The sequence below is a fragment of the Xenia sp. Carnegie-2017 genome, unplaced genomic scaffold (assembly GCF_021976095.1).
Source record: "Xenia sp. Carnegie-2017 unplaced genomic scaffold, XeniaSp_v1 HiC_scaffold_4, whole genome shotgun sequence".
Lineage (NCBI taxonomy): Eukaryota > Metazoa > Cnidaria > Anthozoa > Malacalcyonacea > Xeniidae > Xenia > Xenia sp. Carnegie-2017.
The window spans coordinates 6,621,190-6,634,806 of record NW_025813504.1 but is presented as its reverse complement, the minus strand read 5'-3'; the positions used below and the strand labels follow the sequence as shown (position 1 = coordinate 6,634,806).

At 40.5% G+C, this 13,617-nt stretch overlaps 1 protein-coding gene across 1 annotated transcript; it reads right to left on the bottom strand.

Annotated features, from left to right (window-relative positions):
• Window positions 1-1,339: 1,339 nt before the first annotated feature.
• LOC124455470 lies at window positions 1,340-2,389 on the bottom strand. The gene has a single exon (XM_047006103.1). The coding sequence runs from the start codon at window positions 2,387-2,389 to the stop codon at window positions 1,340-1,342; it is 1,050 nt and encodes a 349-aa protein (XP_046862059.1).
• Window positions 2,390-13,617: the final 11,228 nt, after the last annotated feature.

The following is a 13,617-nucleotide window of genomic DNA, read 5'->3' as shown; positions in this document are numbered from 1 at the left end:
AATTTCATCCCGTGAAACTAATTACTCTTTCTCTAAAGTCAAAATGGCTGCCACCAGTGGAGAAAACGAATTCCAACTGAACGGTACAAATCCTGTAGAAAATATACCGTCAGAGATTCAAATACTTGCCTCTCCGAGGAATATCTCAGTGGTGCAACATTTTGTTGATCAAAATGTTGTACAAGATGTTGGAGAGCTCGATAAGGAAATGTTTTTGGAAGCTCTCCGAGACTATAGTTGCTTGTGGGATACAAGCAATATAAACTACAAAAATAGGACCTTGAAACTTAATGCATGGAAATCTTTGTCTCGAATGTTCCAGCGAGAAGGTAAGTGTTCTAAATTAATGGAAGACTTCAAGAAACTTGAGAATTTCACTTATGTGTTGTTTGGTTATTGTGATGTAACATGTTAAACATGCTAAAGTGGACAGGAAAACTTCTCGACGTTTCTGCGTAAGGGTGTTCGTCTCACCATTTCGTTTGACTGTGCTCCTTGACTACATGTGTTATTTCGTATTTTATGTCAACTCTAACAAAATTTGTTTCTTGCCCTTTTTTCAGCTCCATACCTTCAGAAATTTTTTAAGAACTTTAAAGATTCTCTAAAAAAATGCCTTGATAGGAGACGACCATTGTCTAAATCTGGGGAAGCTGCTTGGACACTTCCAACATGCAAATATTTTGAGGTTATGAGATTTCTTCATGAGAAAACAAGCAATTGGGAATTCACAGCAATGTGGATCTTGAAATCCAAACAATACTAGAGAACATATTGGACATATCCTCATCACAATCTCCAGGACCTAGTCAGCCTTCTTCAAGCTGTTCAAGCGTATCAGATGAGGCAAAATATGGTAAAAGAAAACGTCCTAATTCTAACGATCAACTAGACCCGTTTCTTGACCATGTGAAGAGTATGGACCAGAAAATGATAAATTATTTAGAAGATTGTCAGGTAGAAGAGAAAATGAAGATAAGGATGAAGCAGTGTTATTTTGTATGAGTCTTGTTCCAGTTTTAAGAGATATGGAAAAAAAGCAACTCAGACAAGCTAAATTAAAAATTCAACAGCTTTTGTATGATTTACAATATTCACATACCTAAAGAAAATTGTTGTAGAACTTCACAGATCGCATTAAAAATTAATAACATACTCTCACTTATACAAGATACATTCCTTCCAATGAATACAGATATACAGCAAGTGAAATCATTTATTTTTAGAATTATAGCTTAAACATGTATTGCTAACTACATAAGTGAAAAACCCCTTTCGTATGAAAACCCATCACATCACTAATGCTCATATTGAATATAAATAGCTTTAAATTTGTATTTTATTTTGAATACCTTACTATTTGCCACTGCCAGTCAACTGCTCCTTCATTATGAAAATAATCAGCAAATTGTTCACGAACCCACTTAGCTTCTGCACCATAGTTGTTTGATGCACCAACATCTGTAATGTCACCCAATCCATTCATACAATTTGCATTTTGTCGCCACTCACCAGGGTTAAACTCATTACCAATTTTCCCATCTTGATCAGCAAATGATGGTGGGCAGTATAGATTTGAATCGTCATCTTCATTTATACTCATAAGGAAGTTATGCAATGCCACAACAGCTTTAGTTATGGCAATCACATTATCAACTTTGGCAACTATAGGCCTATGAAACACACGAAACCGACTAGCACATATACCAAAAGCATTTTCAATGACACGTCTGGCTCTGCTTAGCCTGTAATTGAAAATTAGTTTCCTCTCGGACAGGTTTGAAAAAGGATAGGGCTTCATCATGTGGCGTTTTAGGCCAAATGCATCATCCCCTACAAATACCTGGGGTAGTACTTTCGTTGAATGGGTAATCTTGACATCTGTGGGCATGTTGAGAAGCTTGTTTTCAATAGCATAGCCAAGATTGCTGTTGGCATACACGCTGCCATCACTTTGCCGCCCACTATCACCAATATCAACCAGTGTGAATTTATAATTTGCATCACTAACTCCCAACAAAACAATGCTATGAGTCTTTTTGTAATTAAAAAAACTCGATGCCTGTCCAGCAGGAGCAAACATCTGCACATGCTTTCCATCAATTGCTCCCAGCATATTAGGAAAGTTCCATCGATCTTCAAAATCTTTAGATACTTTTTTCCAGTCACTTTCAGTGCAAGGTGTTTTCATGAAACCCATTTCCTTTAGTTTGTCCCAAAGTGCGTTGCATGTTTCGTAGATAATTCGACCAACAGTCGTTGAGCTCATTCTATAATTGGCAGCGATAGTTGTATGATCATTCCTAGTTGCCATATATCGCAGAGTGACTAAACGTCTTTGATCTACACTTATTGGTTCTCGCATTATCGTCACTTTCTTTCTTATCATCGGGGCAATATACCCCAACAAGGTCTCAAAAGTGTCAGGTAACATCCTGAAATATCTGAAAAACATTTCATGATGGTATAATCGCAAGTCTTTAACCAGAAAATTGTACTCTCCTTTCTCATTTCTTTCCTCGTACAGTTTACGCATCCAAAATCTTGGTCGTTTTCGCTTGTTTTCATGGATCTTACTCTACATGCATGCAGTAAAATCAAATGCCTTCGAAGAAGTAAATAATGCATTAAAGTTTGATTCACATCCGCCATTTTCTCAATTTCACATTGCAATTTGCAATCGTCTTTGACGATTTTGTTGACGACTTTGTTGACGATTTTATTTCCTATTGCGCAAGACGATCGTCATAAAAATCGTCTAGTGGAGATCCGCCTTTATATCACGTAGGGTATACCACTAAAGTTTGCGACACTTGAGATGAGTACTGTCGAGAAACTTCTGCAACTATAAGACCAAGGTGTAATCAGCGGACACGCTCTGAACGCCTCTCTTAAGACTCTTTAACCACCCGCTTACCCTACACCCACGCCAAGAAATGTCACTCCGCCTATCCCCAAACCACGCAAGCGCTGGCCTAACCCCAAACCGCGCAAGTGCGGGCCAGCCGAGCTTACTGATAATGAGCTTCTGAGTGAATTTAAGCCATGACGCACCACAAGGGCTCCCCTACCACCTACGTAACTTAAGTGGGATGAAATGAAGGCCTTCAGCTATCATTTGAGAGCCTGGAAAATATAGGTGCCGAAGGGGCACCACTCTGAACGCGATTTGATGGCTTTCCTCAAAAACGTGCAGCCCTATATCAAAAGCAAACTCGTCGAAGAGCTACTAGCTCTACGAGGAGTTAAGTTCTAGTTGGCTGTAGAGGTTGAGCTTCGGAACAATGATGCAAATGGTTCTGAAGTGCTTCAAGCACCTGTGTTCCCGACAAAGCAGATCACGCTGCTACAGGCGCATGAGATTCTGCAAGCCCTACATGAAGCCTTCCCAACAATCCTGGAGAGATTGGAAAAGTTAACTAGGAAAGTGTCTGGGTCGATAGTACATCGTGTTAAAACACTTTGGCTTGACATCGCTCACTACCAGACTTTACGTGGAGGCTCATACCTTCCTCTCCCCACCGCGGTCAAGAATAAGAAGGCGATCTTCAACGTGAAAAATAAAGACGACAACTGCCTCCACTGGTCTCTAAGGGCAGCGCTGTTTTCTGCAGCAAGAAATCCGCAACAACCGAGCAAGAATCCCACTGAAGACGGCCCTGACTTTGCACTTCTGTGAGCGTTGCCTTCACGGCTTCACCAGGCAGGATTTCCTTTAAGAACACAAGCCTGAATGTCGAGGCAGCACCCAGGCCGCGGTTGCCATCAGAATGCCAACCCCCGGAAAAAACAACAAAATCCGCTTTGAGAACTATCACAACCAGCTCAAAGCGCCCTTCATAATCTACGCCGACTTCGAGAGTCTGTTCTGCAAAATCGAGGGCCCCGCGCTTAACCCTGAAAAGAGCGACACCCAGCAAACATCCAGCCACGAGGCATGCAGCTACTCGCACATAGTCGTCCGTTCCGACGGGGAGACGCAGCCACCGCAGCTCTACCGAGGGCCCGACGCGGCCAAGCATTTCCTGGAAGCGCTCCAAGAAGAAGAGCGTAAGATCAATACGGTGTTGGCTAACCTAGAGCCTATGCACATGGCAGGAAAGGACTGGGGAAGCTACAAAGCCACAAACTGCCACGTCTGCGGCAAGCCCCTCGAATGCGATTCCATTCGAGACCACTGCTACATTACTGGCAAGTACCGAGGTGCAGCCCACAATGAGTGCAACCTGAAGTTGCGGCTAAGCCCGAAGGCAACAACCATACCAGTTCTCTTTAACAACTTGCAGGGCTACGACAGCCATCTAATCATGCAGACTATCGCAGAGACTGAAGGGAAGGTCACCTGCATCCCCAACAACGCCGATAAGTACATCTCGTTCAGCATCGGCCAGCTCCGATTCATCGACAGTGCTTAGTTCATGCTCTCAAGCCTGGATGGCCTGGTGAAAGCCAGTGACCGCGTAACATGCGCATCACAGCGGACTACAAGCCGAACCTCCAGAGGCGTTTCCTCCTGTTCCGCAAGGGTATCTAACCCTCCGAGTACATGGACGGCTGGCCCCGATTCGACGAGGAGGCCCTCCCGCCGAAGGAGGCTTTCTACAGCAACCTCTCCGGCAAAAGCATCACCGAAGGCGATTATGCAGACAGAAAAAGTGTTTGGGACGCCTTCGGATGCACAGGCCCCGGCGACTACCACGACCTCTACCTCCGGACCGACGTCCTCCTCCTCGCTGACGTCTTCGAGAACTTCCAAAAGCTGTGCCTCGACCGATACCGGCTAGACCCGGCCCACTATTACACGAGCCCGGGCCTAAGCTGGAACGCTCTCCTTAGGCACACAGGGGTAGAGCTCGAGCTACTCACCGACATCGACATGCATCTCTTCATGGAGAAGGGCCTGCTCGGCGGCATCAACAGCATGGCTAGCAGGTGCTTCGCCAAGGCCAACAACCCCAGGGAAGATTCAAAGCTGGATCCTGTAATACGATGCCAACGGCTGGGCGATGTCGCAGCCGCTGCCGACAGGCGCGTGCGAGTGGGTCGCCGAAAAGGATGCGAAAGCGGCCCTGAACCAGCCTGTAAGTGCAGAGAAGGGCTACATTCTCGAAGTCAATCTTGAGTACCCAGAAGAGCTGCATGACAAGCACAATGCATATCCGTTGGCGCCAGAACGCCTGAAAGTCAACAACTTGTGGATGTCGGATTACCAGCAAAATCTCCTCAAACAGATGTACGGGGGGGCGTCTCACAATGTCGAAAAGCTAATCACCAATCTGCGCGACAAGACCCGATACGTCCTGCACTATCGGAATCTGCAGCTCTATCTGCAGCTTGGCATGCACCTAAAAAAGATCCACAGGACACTCCGCTTCGATTAAAGCCCATGGATGGAGACCTACATCCGGAAAAATACTGAGTTCCGGAAGAAGGCAAAGAGTGACTTTGAAGTCAACCTCTACAAGCTGCTGAACAGCAGCGTCTTCGGCAAAACGATGGAGAACCTCCGAAAGCGTGTCGATGTGAAGCTGCTCCGGCCAAGCGAGACCGAGAGACTCCGCAAACTTATCCCCAAGCCGACATTCCATCGGCATCTCATCTTTGGCGATGCGGGAAACCTCGCAGCTGTTTACATGAATAAAAACAGTACGTATTCGTAACCATGACCCGCTCGGGAAAGGCCTCCATAGAATACTTGCGCAGCTGAGGCTCTGTATATGCTTCCTATATTTTAGCGAGCGTACGTCCAAAGCTATCGAAAACAAGCACATGCGTTGCAGTACAACAAACAGTTAGCCAGAGATGCCCCCCTTCGACCAGATCATGGAGAGGGTAGATGTCATCCCCAACGAACCGTCCTCGGGCTCACTCGGCCTTTAGAAGGCGTTTGATGTCAACGCTCGAGAGCGGGTAATCCATCTTCCATTCCTTATACTATAATTATCACATCAGAACTAATTATGCTAGCATAATTACAAGAAGCACAGCGGGAGTCTAAAAAAGGCGCAAGGGTGCTGCTTGCCAGCGTTAATCAGTACTTGATGATGCGCCTGTAAACATTCTCGAGGTGTTGGAACGCCTCGACAGTAAGTGGGCAGCAACCGCAATGAGCAATGCCGCCCTTTGCCCGCACCGCGCACGGTAGGTTCTTTTTCCCTATGTCAACGAACGCTTCCCGTCATTCTTCTCCATCCCTCCAGGGAGACATCGGCAATATCGCCGAACTCCAGAAGTGAGAAACCTCGCAGACCTTGACCCCTGAGATCGTACCGAGCTGCTGCAGCAACACCATGGCAGGCAACCCAGAGCTCCTCCGGAAGACCCATAATTAGCTTGATACATTGTTCATATCATTCTGATTAAAATTAATTAATATCAACGGTTCATAGATCCAGAAAGATCGGATACCCTTTGGAAATGTACTCTCCAGTGTTGAATTTCAACTAAAAGGACACCTCATTAACTTGTTGGTAGGGGAGTAGACGCCGCAAGTCGGGCTTAGCAAACACATAATTGTTAATGCCGTCGAGTGTCTGCACGAGAAAGGTCTTGAAGACCCGGCTGTCAGATTTGTCCTCATACTCCACAGCGGGGTAGATCAGATCCGGGTAAAGGAGAACTGCTCGCTGACTTGCGCTCAGGTCTAGTGCATAAGGAAGGGTTTTTACTTTTCCGAAGGAGCCACCTGCGGGATCCCACGATTTACCTGCCGCAATCTCGGCTAAGCCGAGGATGAGGGAGGGGCTATCTTTTTTCATCTTCAAGGTCTTACCATGGCGACAAATCTTGACACATTTTAAATCCCCGAGCCCTTCCGTGGTCAGCTGTCACCTTTGAAGGTAATCCAGGATGCCATCGAGGAGAAGACCGAAAATAAGGTCTCCCTGCTTAAGGGGCGATCTAGTGTCACTCTTTATCCAAGTCTCTCGACTAGAATATACATTAGCTCGGCAAAGAACTTTATGGCACTTTCGGAATCGTATTTCATTGTCAAGATGCGGTACGCGGTAAATGACAACCGCAACCCTCCAAACACGGGCGATTATCCCAATTAGATCACTTCCACGAGCCCAGCCTTTAGTTGGGTAAAAAACATCGGTGTGGAGCTCAACAGACAAGGGGTCACCCAGAGTAGTGTCGTGGGTGATATGCAGCCGGTTTAGCACATCCTGAGTCTTATGGAAAGCTGAGTCTTATTGAAATACGCGGATAGTGACTTATTCGGCTTACAGAAGCTAGATCCCAAGAAGGCTTTGAAAGCTCTCCCCTTGCAGACCTACTCCCATAGAGTAGACCGTCGCGTTGGCTATGCCTTTGCGACAAACACAGCATGCGAAGCCGACCCAGACTTTAATGCCGATGATAATCTCAAAAGGTTGCCTGGTGTCCAGCTCTCTTCAACAAAAGCCTTCCCGATTGCGGTGCAAGAAAATATTGTCCGTGTCCTCAGCGGGAACTTTTAATGTAAGTTTTGCCCATTCCTCCCCCTCTTCTCCAGTGGGGATAGTTAGCTGCCTTCGGGCACACAGGTGAAAATTTGCGTCGACCTCCCACAAGGCAATCACAGTCGATATCACTGTAAGTGACAGTTGAAGATTGTAGATGACTGTACATGACTAAAAATAACTGTAGATGACTTTAGATGATTATGGAGCACAGTAGATATCTGTAGATGACAATATGACAGTAGATGACTGTAGATGACAGTAGAGGACTGTAAATGACAGTAGATGAATGTAGATGTCTGCTTATGAATGTAGATAACTGTACATAACAGTAAATGTCACTAGATGAATATAAATGGCTATATATGACTGTAAATGACTAAAGATGAGCGTAAAAAGTGTAGATTTCAGTAAATGATAGTAGATGACTACAGATGACAGTAGAGACAGTTCATGACTGTATACGATGCTAGATAATTGTAAATGACTGTAGATGACACAAGAGGGCTGTAGATGACTGTAGATAAGAGATTATGACAATAGATAACTGTAGATCGCTGTATATCACTGTAGATAACATTAGATAACGGTAGTCTACAGTAGATGAAAGCAGATGACAGTAGGTGGCTGCAGATAACTGTAGATGGCTAAAGATGACAGTAGATGACTGATAATGATTCTAGATGACTGTAGATGACAATAGATGACAGTAGAGGGCCGTAGATAATTATATATGATTTTAGGTGACTTTAGATGAATATAGATGACTGTAGATGACTGCAGATGACAATAAATGGCAGTAGGTAAGAGTAGATGACTACAGATGACTGTAGATAAATGTAGATGAATGTTAATGACAGAAGATGACAGTATATGATTGTAAAAGTCTGTAGGAGACAGTAGATGACAGTAGATGCCTGTGAATGAGTATAAATAACTGCAGATGACAGTAGAGCTCAGTAAACAACTTTAAATGTTAGTTGGTGACAGTAGATGGCTGTAGATGATTGTAGATGACAGCAAATGACAGTATATGACTGTAGATGATTGTAGAAAATTGTAGATGAATGTTAATGACAGAAAATGACAAAGATGACTGAAAATGCCTGTAGATGACAATAGATGACAGTAGATGACTGCAGATGAGTGTAAATGACTGTAGATGTCTATAGATGATTGTAATTGACAGTAGATGACAGTAGATGACTGTAGATGACTGTAAATGACAGTAGATGACTAAAGATTTCTGTACACGACTGTAGATAACTGTAGAAAATAGTAAATGTCTGTAGATGAATATAAATGGCTAATAGTAAATGACTGTAGATGAGCGTAAAAACGTGTACATGACAGTAAATAATAGAAGATGATTGCAGATGACAGTATAGACAGCTAATGACTGTACATGATGCTCGATAAAAGTAAATGACTGTAGATGACACAAGAGGGCTCTAGATGACTGCAGATGACTGTAAAAAAAGTAGGTAAGAGTAGATGACTAAAGTTGACTGTAGATAATTGTAGATGAAGGTTAATGACAGACGATGACAGTAGATGAGTGCAAATGGCTGTAGATGACGGTAGACGACAGTAGATGTCTGTAGATGAGTGTAAATGACTGTAGATGACTGTAAAAGAAAGTAGACAACTGCAGATGACAGTAGAGTGCTGTAAAAGACTGTATATGATGCTAGATTACTGTAGATGACTATAGATGTGAGTAAATGGCTGTAGATGACTGTATATGATTGTAGGTGACTGTAGATGACTATAGATGAGGTTAGATGACTGTAGATGACTATAGACGACCGAAGATGACTGTAGATGACTTTAATTAACTGTAGATGACTACAGATGACTGTAAATAACTGTAGATGACTCTTTATTACAATAGATGACAGTTGATGACTGTAGATGACTGTACAGGACTGTATATGTATGTAGATGACTGTAGATGAGTGTAAAAAAATGTCACTTGTCACAAGCTAAAAAGCCCAGTATGCAAACAAAGTTGAGGTTTACACCTTCTGGTCCCAATGAGACAAGCATGACAACTAAGGCTCATCCATATGGTATATCTTACAGGTAAATTTCCCAGGTTTTGAGAACATAAAAGTATTGTTAAAGATCTTAGGTACTATTCCAGTCACTCCTTGTGAGTGTGAGAGGTCGTTCTCTGCTTTGCGAAGATTAAATAACTATACAAGAAGTACTATGGCTGCTGACAGGTTAAATGGTCTTGCTTTATTTTATATTCATCAGGACATTAATCCAGATATAGAAAAGATTATAGATCTTTTTGCAAAACACAAAAGAAGAATTGAACTAGCTTTCTAGTAAGGAGTGAAAGTTTTTGATGCCTTTTTTAACTCTTGACTATAAAGATGACTGCTGCTAACATCAGTCAGTTTAAACTAAAACAATCGTTCTCAGGACTTTACTTACCGGGACGACCGACATCTACAAACCTTTCTTTTGCTTTTTTTGTTTACAACTTCATTTGATAAATTGACATAAAATCTTTTGCATAATAATCAGCATATAGGTATGACTTGACCATTATAAAATGAAACTCCATATAAAAGTTGATGAAGCGTAAAAAATTGTGTTAGGCTAAGTTTGTAATGAACCAGGCCGTCCATGTCAGAACCCCTAAAAGCATAACTTTCTGCGAGTTTCCTAGGCGTGCTGATGAGCTCTGATATTGAGCGAACGGTCAAAAATTCATGATTTATGAGCAAGAATTTTAGCTCCAGTTATAAATATTTTAGAAAATCAACTGCAAAAACGCAGGAAATAGAGTTTTCTGCAATCCAATTTTAAAATTTTACAGGGGGAACATGCTCCTGGACCCCCCTAGAAAAGTCGCGCTAACGGTGCGACATTGTGCCTAAGTTCATGTACGAAGCTGGATCCGCCCATGATTGAGAAGAACAGATTTGTGGGATCTCTGCAATTGCGTATGAATTACTTGTGACCCTGCACGTGCATATCCTACGCACCTCTGACTCAACCGTTTGATATGAGGTCCAATATATCTTGGCACAGATATGATTCATATTTGACATTAAGACAATTCTTATTGAATCTGTATTAACACATATATACTCTAAACCATGATTATACTGGTAAATTCATATTTAATGGATGACAATTGTTGTCAGAAAGAGACTAAGGCTTTTAAGTAATTATCCATGCACTTGTATTAAATCAACATGGGATAAATAAGTATATTTTAGACTGGTTAATTACATTATTGCAATTCAAAGGATAGTTTGTCATTTATAGTATGTCAGGAAAATTTGATTATTCGAAATTGCAAGTATATTGCACTATCAAGTTAAAAATGCTTTTTATAAAGTAAAGATTTACTGTTTTGTCGTCTTTTTGAAAAAAAAATAATTTGACAAAATGCATCGATTTAATGTGGATATCTAAACATTTGAAGGAGAAGAACGACAGTCGTGATAAATATATCTTTATGACGTCACACTGACACAAAAATATCTGAGAAAATATTCATTCATCAATGTCGAAATGATCAACATGATGAATCAGTTCATATCACTATTGCAACGCAAATAAATTGGTATTTTATGTTTATTCTTTCATTGTATTCCTCCTACCCTATTATCTACAACAGTCAGAGATAAAAACTTGTGGAATAAAGATATATTTTTGCCATTGCATATAAACCTTTCGTGCTATTCAAATCGGATATGTATGTGTTATATTATTTATATCAATAAGTTTGTATTGATAATAGCAACAAATTGAAATTAATAATATGAAACTAATAACAAAAAGTTGCACGGTATAATACGCCGTGCATCTACAGTATAATTGCCCGTGCATCTATAGAAATCTCAGCCAACGCGGTGTATAAGAACAGAAATTAGTAACGGCTTACTGCAGATTGATTATTAATTCGTAATTAGAACTGTTCATGTCCATCTCCTGCACGACACACTCTGCACGACACACATTTATTGACGTCGCTCACCTCAAATTTCAGTCACGCGTTTACGCTCACTGTAAAATAATTATTACGTTTTGACAAAAATTGAGGGGAACAGCATGTTTTATTTTTCCAAGACCGCCGTTGTAAAAACACTTTGGAAAAATTCCGCGTTTTTTTGATGAGATCAAATGTTTACCAAAGTCGGGCAAAGGTCGCATTTTCACGTGATGACGAACGTAATTTTTGTATCATCTACAGTTTGATAACGTGTCATCACTCTCTCCAGCTATATGCGAGGAAACAGTTCAATTTCTTCAATCTCATAAAATGCAGCATAAAATGCAGCTAAACGGAAATTAGCCTTTATGAACAAAAGCACCTAAAGCTAAGCAAATAATTATATAAAGAACTAGCTGACTATCTCACAGTTATTTAACCACTGCTTGCTTATTTGTTCTTTTGCGGGCTCAGTTAAAGTTTTTGTTTATTTGGAACATTTGATACAATGTTTGTTCCTTCTGGGATCTTTATTAAATTATCAAATGCTCCAAATACTTTTTTATAATTTACTGTATTATCACTACAAACTTATTGATATGAATAATATAACATGCTCATAACCGATTTGAATAGCACGAAAGGTTTATATGCTATGGCAAAAATATATTTTTATTCCTTAAGGTTTTGTCTCTGACTGTTGCACTTATTTTCGTTTCAATAGCGATATGAACTAATTCCATCCTGTTGCTGATATCAGCATGTTGGTCATTTTGACGCTAATGAATGAATATATTCTCTGGTATTTTTGGATCAATGTGGCCTCATAGAGATAAATTTATCACGACTGTAGCTCTTCTCCTTCAAATGTTTAATTATCCGCATTATGTCGAATCATTTTTTCAAAAAGACCACAAAACAGTAAACCTAAACTTTATAAAGAGCATTTTTTAACTTTATAGTGCAATATTCTTGTAATTTCGAATAATCAAATTTTCCTGACATTCTAGCCCAAGAAAATAGAAAAGGTTGTTCCGCCAAAAGTCAGCAAGCTTGCAAACTTCATAAGAATATTTCTTCGGTGTTTAAAGTTGCTACTACTATCAGGGCGGTAATTTATGCCAATTTTGAGTTGATGTCTGTCTCCCCTGAACAGCAACTCCTTAAAACTGTATATAGTTTATACTATAGGTAAAAAGTTATCCCATAAATTGCATTGCGAGTGCTGAATTATTTACCTTGTTATATCATAATGTACTTAGCCAGTCTCAAATTAACTAAGTTATTTTAAGTTAAGTCAATACAAGTGCATGGATGATTGCTTACAACCGTTATGATCTTTCAGGCAAATTTTATCCATTAAATATAAATTTACTACGCATTTAGAAATGGAAAAGTCAAAAGTGTTAGCGTGTATTCATGCTTTAGAGTTTAGAGTTTAGATGTGTTAATACCGATTCAACGAGAACTTTTCTTAACATTTAAATTCAAATATGAATCATTTCTGTGTCAACATATATTGGACCTCATATCAAACAGTTGTATCAAAGTAGTGTAAGGAGATGCACATGCACGGTCACAAGTGTTTCATACGAAATGGCAGCCATCCGACATGGCCATACGACAAAACATTACACACATAAAGCAGTTTCAAATGTTTTCAAGTTTCTTTAAGTAATACTTCTTTTACAATATGTCTGAGGTATTTTGTTGGTATTAATTATATGGTGTATGGTGTTAGCTATATGTTATATTTTGTAAAACAATGCTTAGTATGCATCATGATAGTGATAGTAATGTCCTGTTTTTGTTCACCGCAAGTGTTCATGCGAAAACACAAAGATGAAAACAATTTCAGAAATCATGTTTAGTATTTTCCAAAGATGAAAACAATTTGAGAAATCATGTTTAGTATTATTTATAAATGTAGAAAGTTCCATTTAATGATTATTCAGCTCATTCTAACAGATGACTGCTAATAACTTTTAACAAGAAAATGCATCGACCACTATTCTCACAAGCAAAGCTATGAAATATTAATAATGTTCTTTTAAGGCTAATTTTATACAACTGCATTTTACGCATTGAGGAAAATTGTCGGACTTACTTCGTTGAAGAAGAAGGGATAGGACTCCTATCAAATCAGTTATTTTGAATGAGAAAGGCACCGCTTGTAGTGATCTTGAAAGATGAGTTTGAGAGCAAAACAAAGCA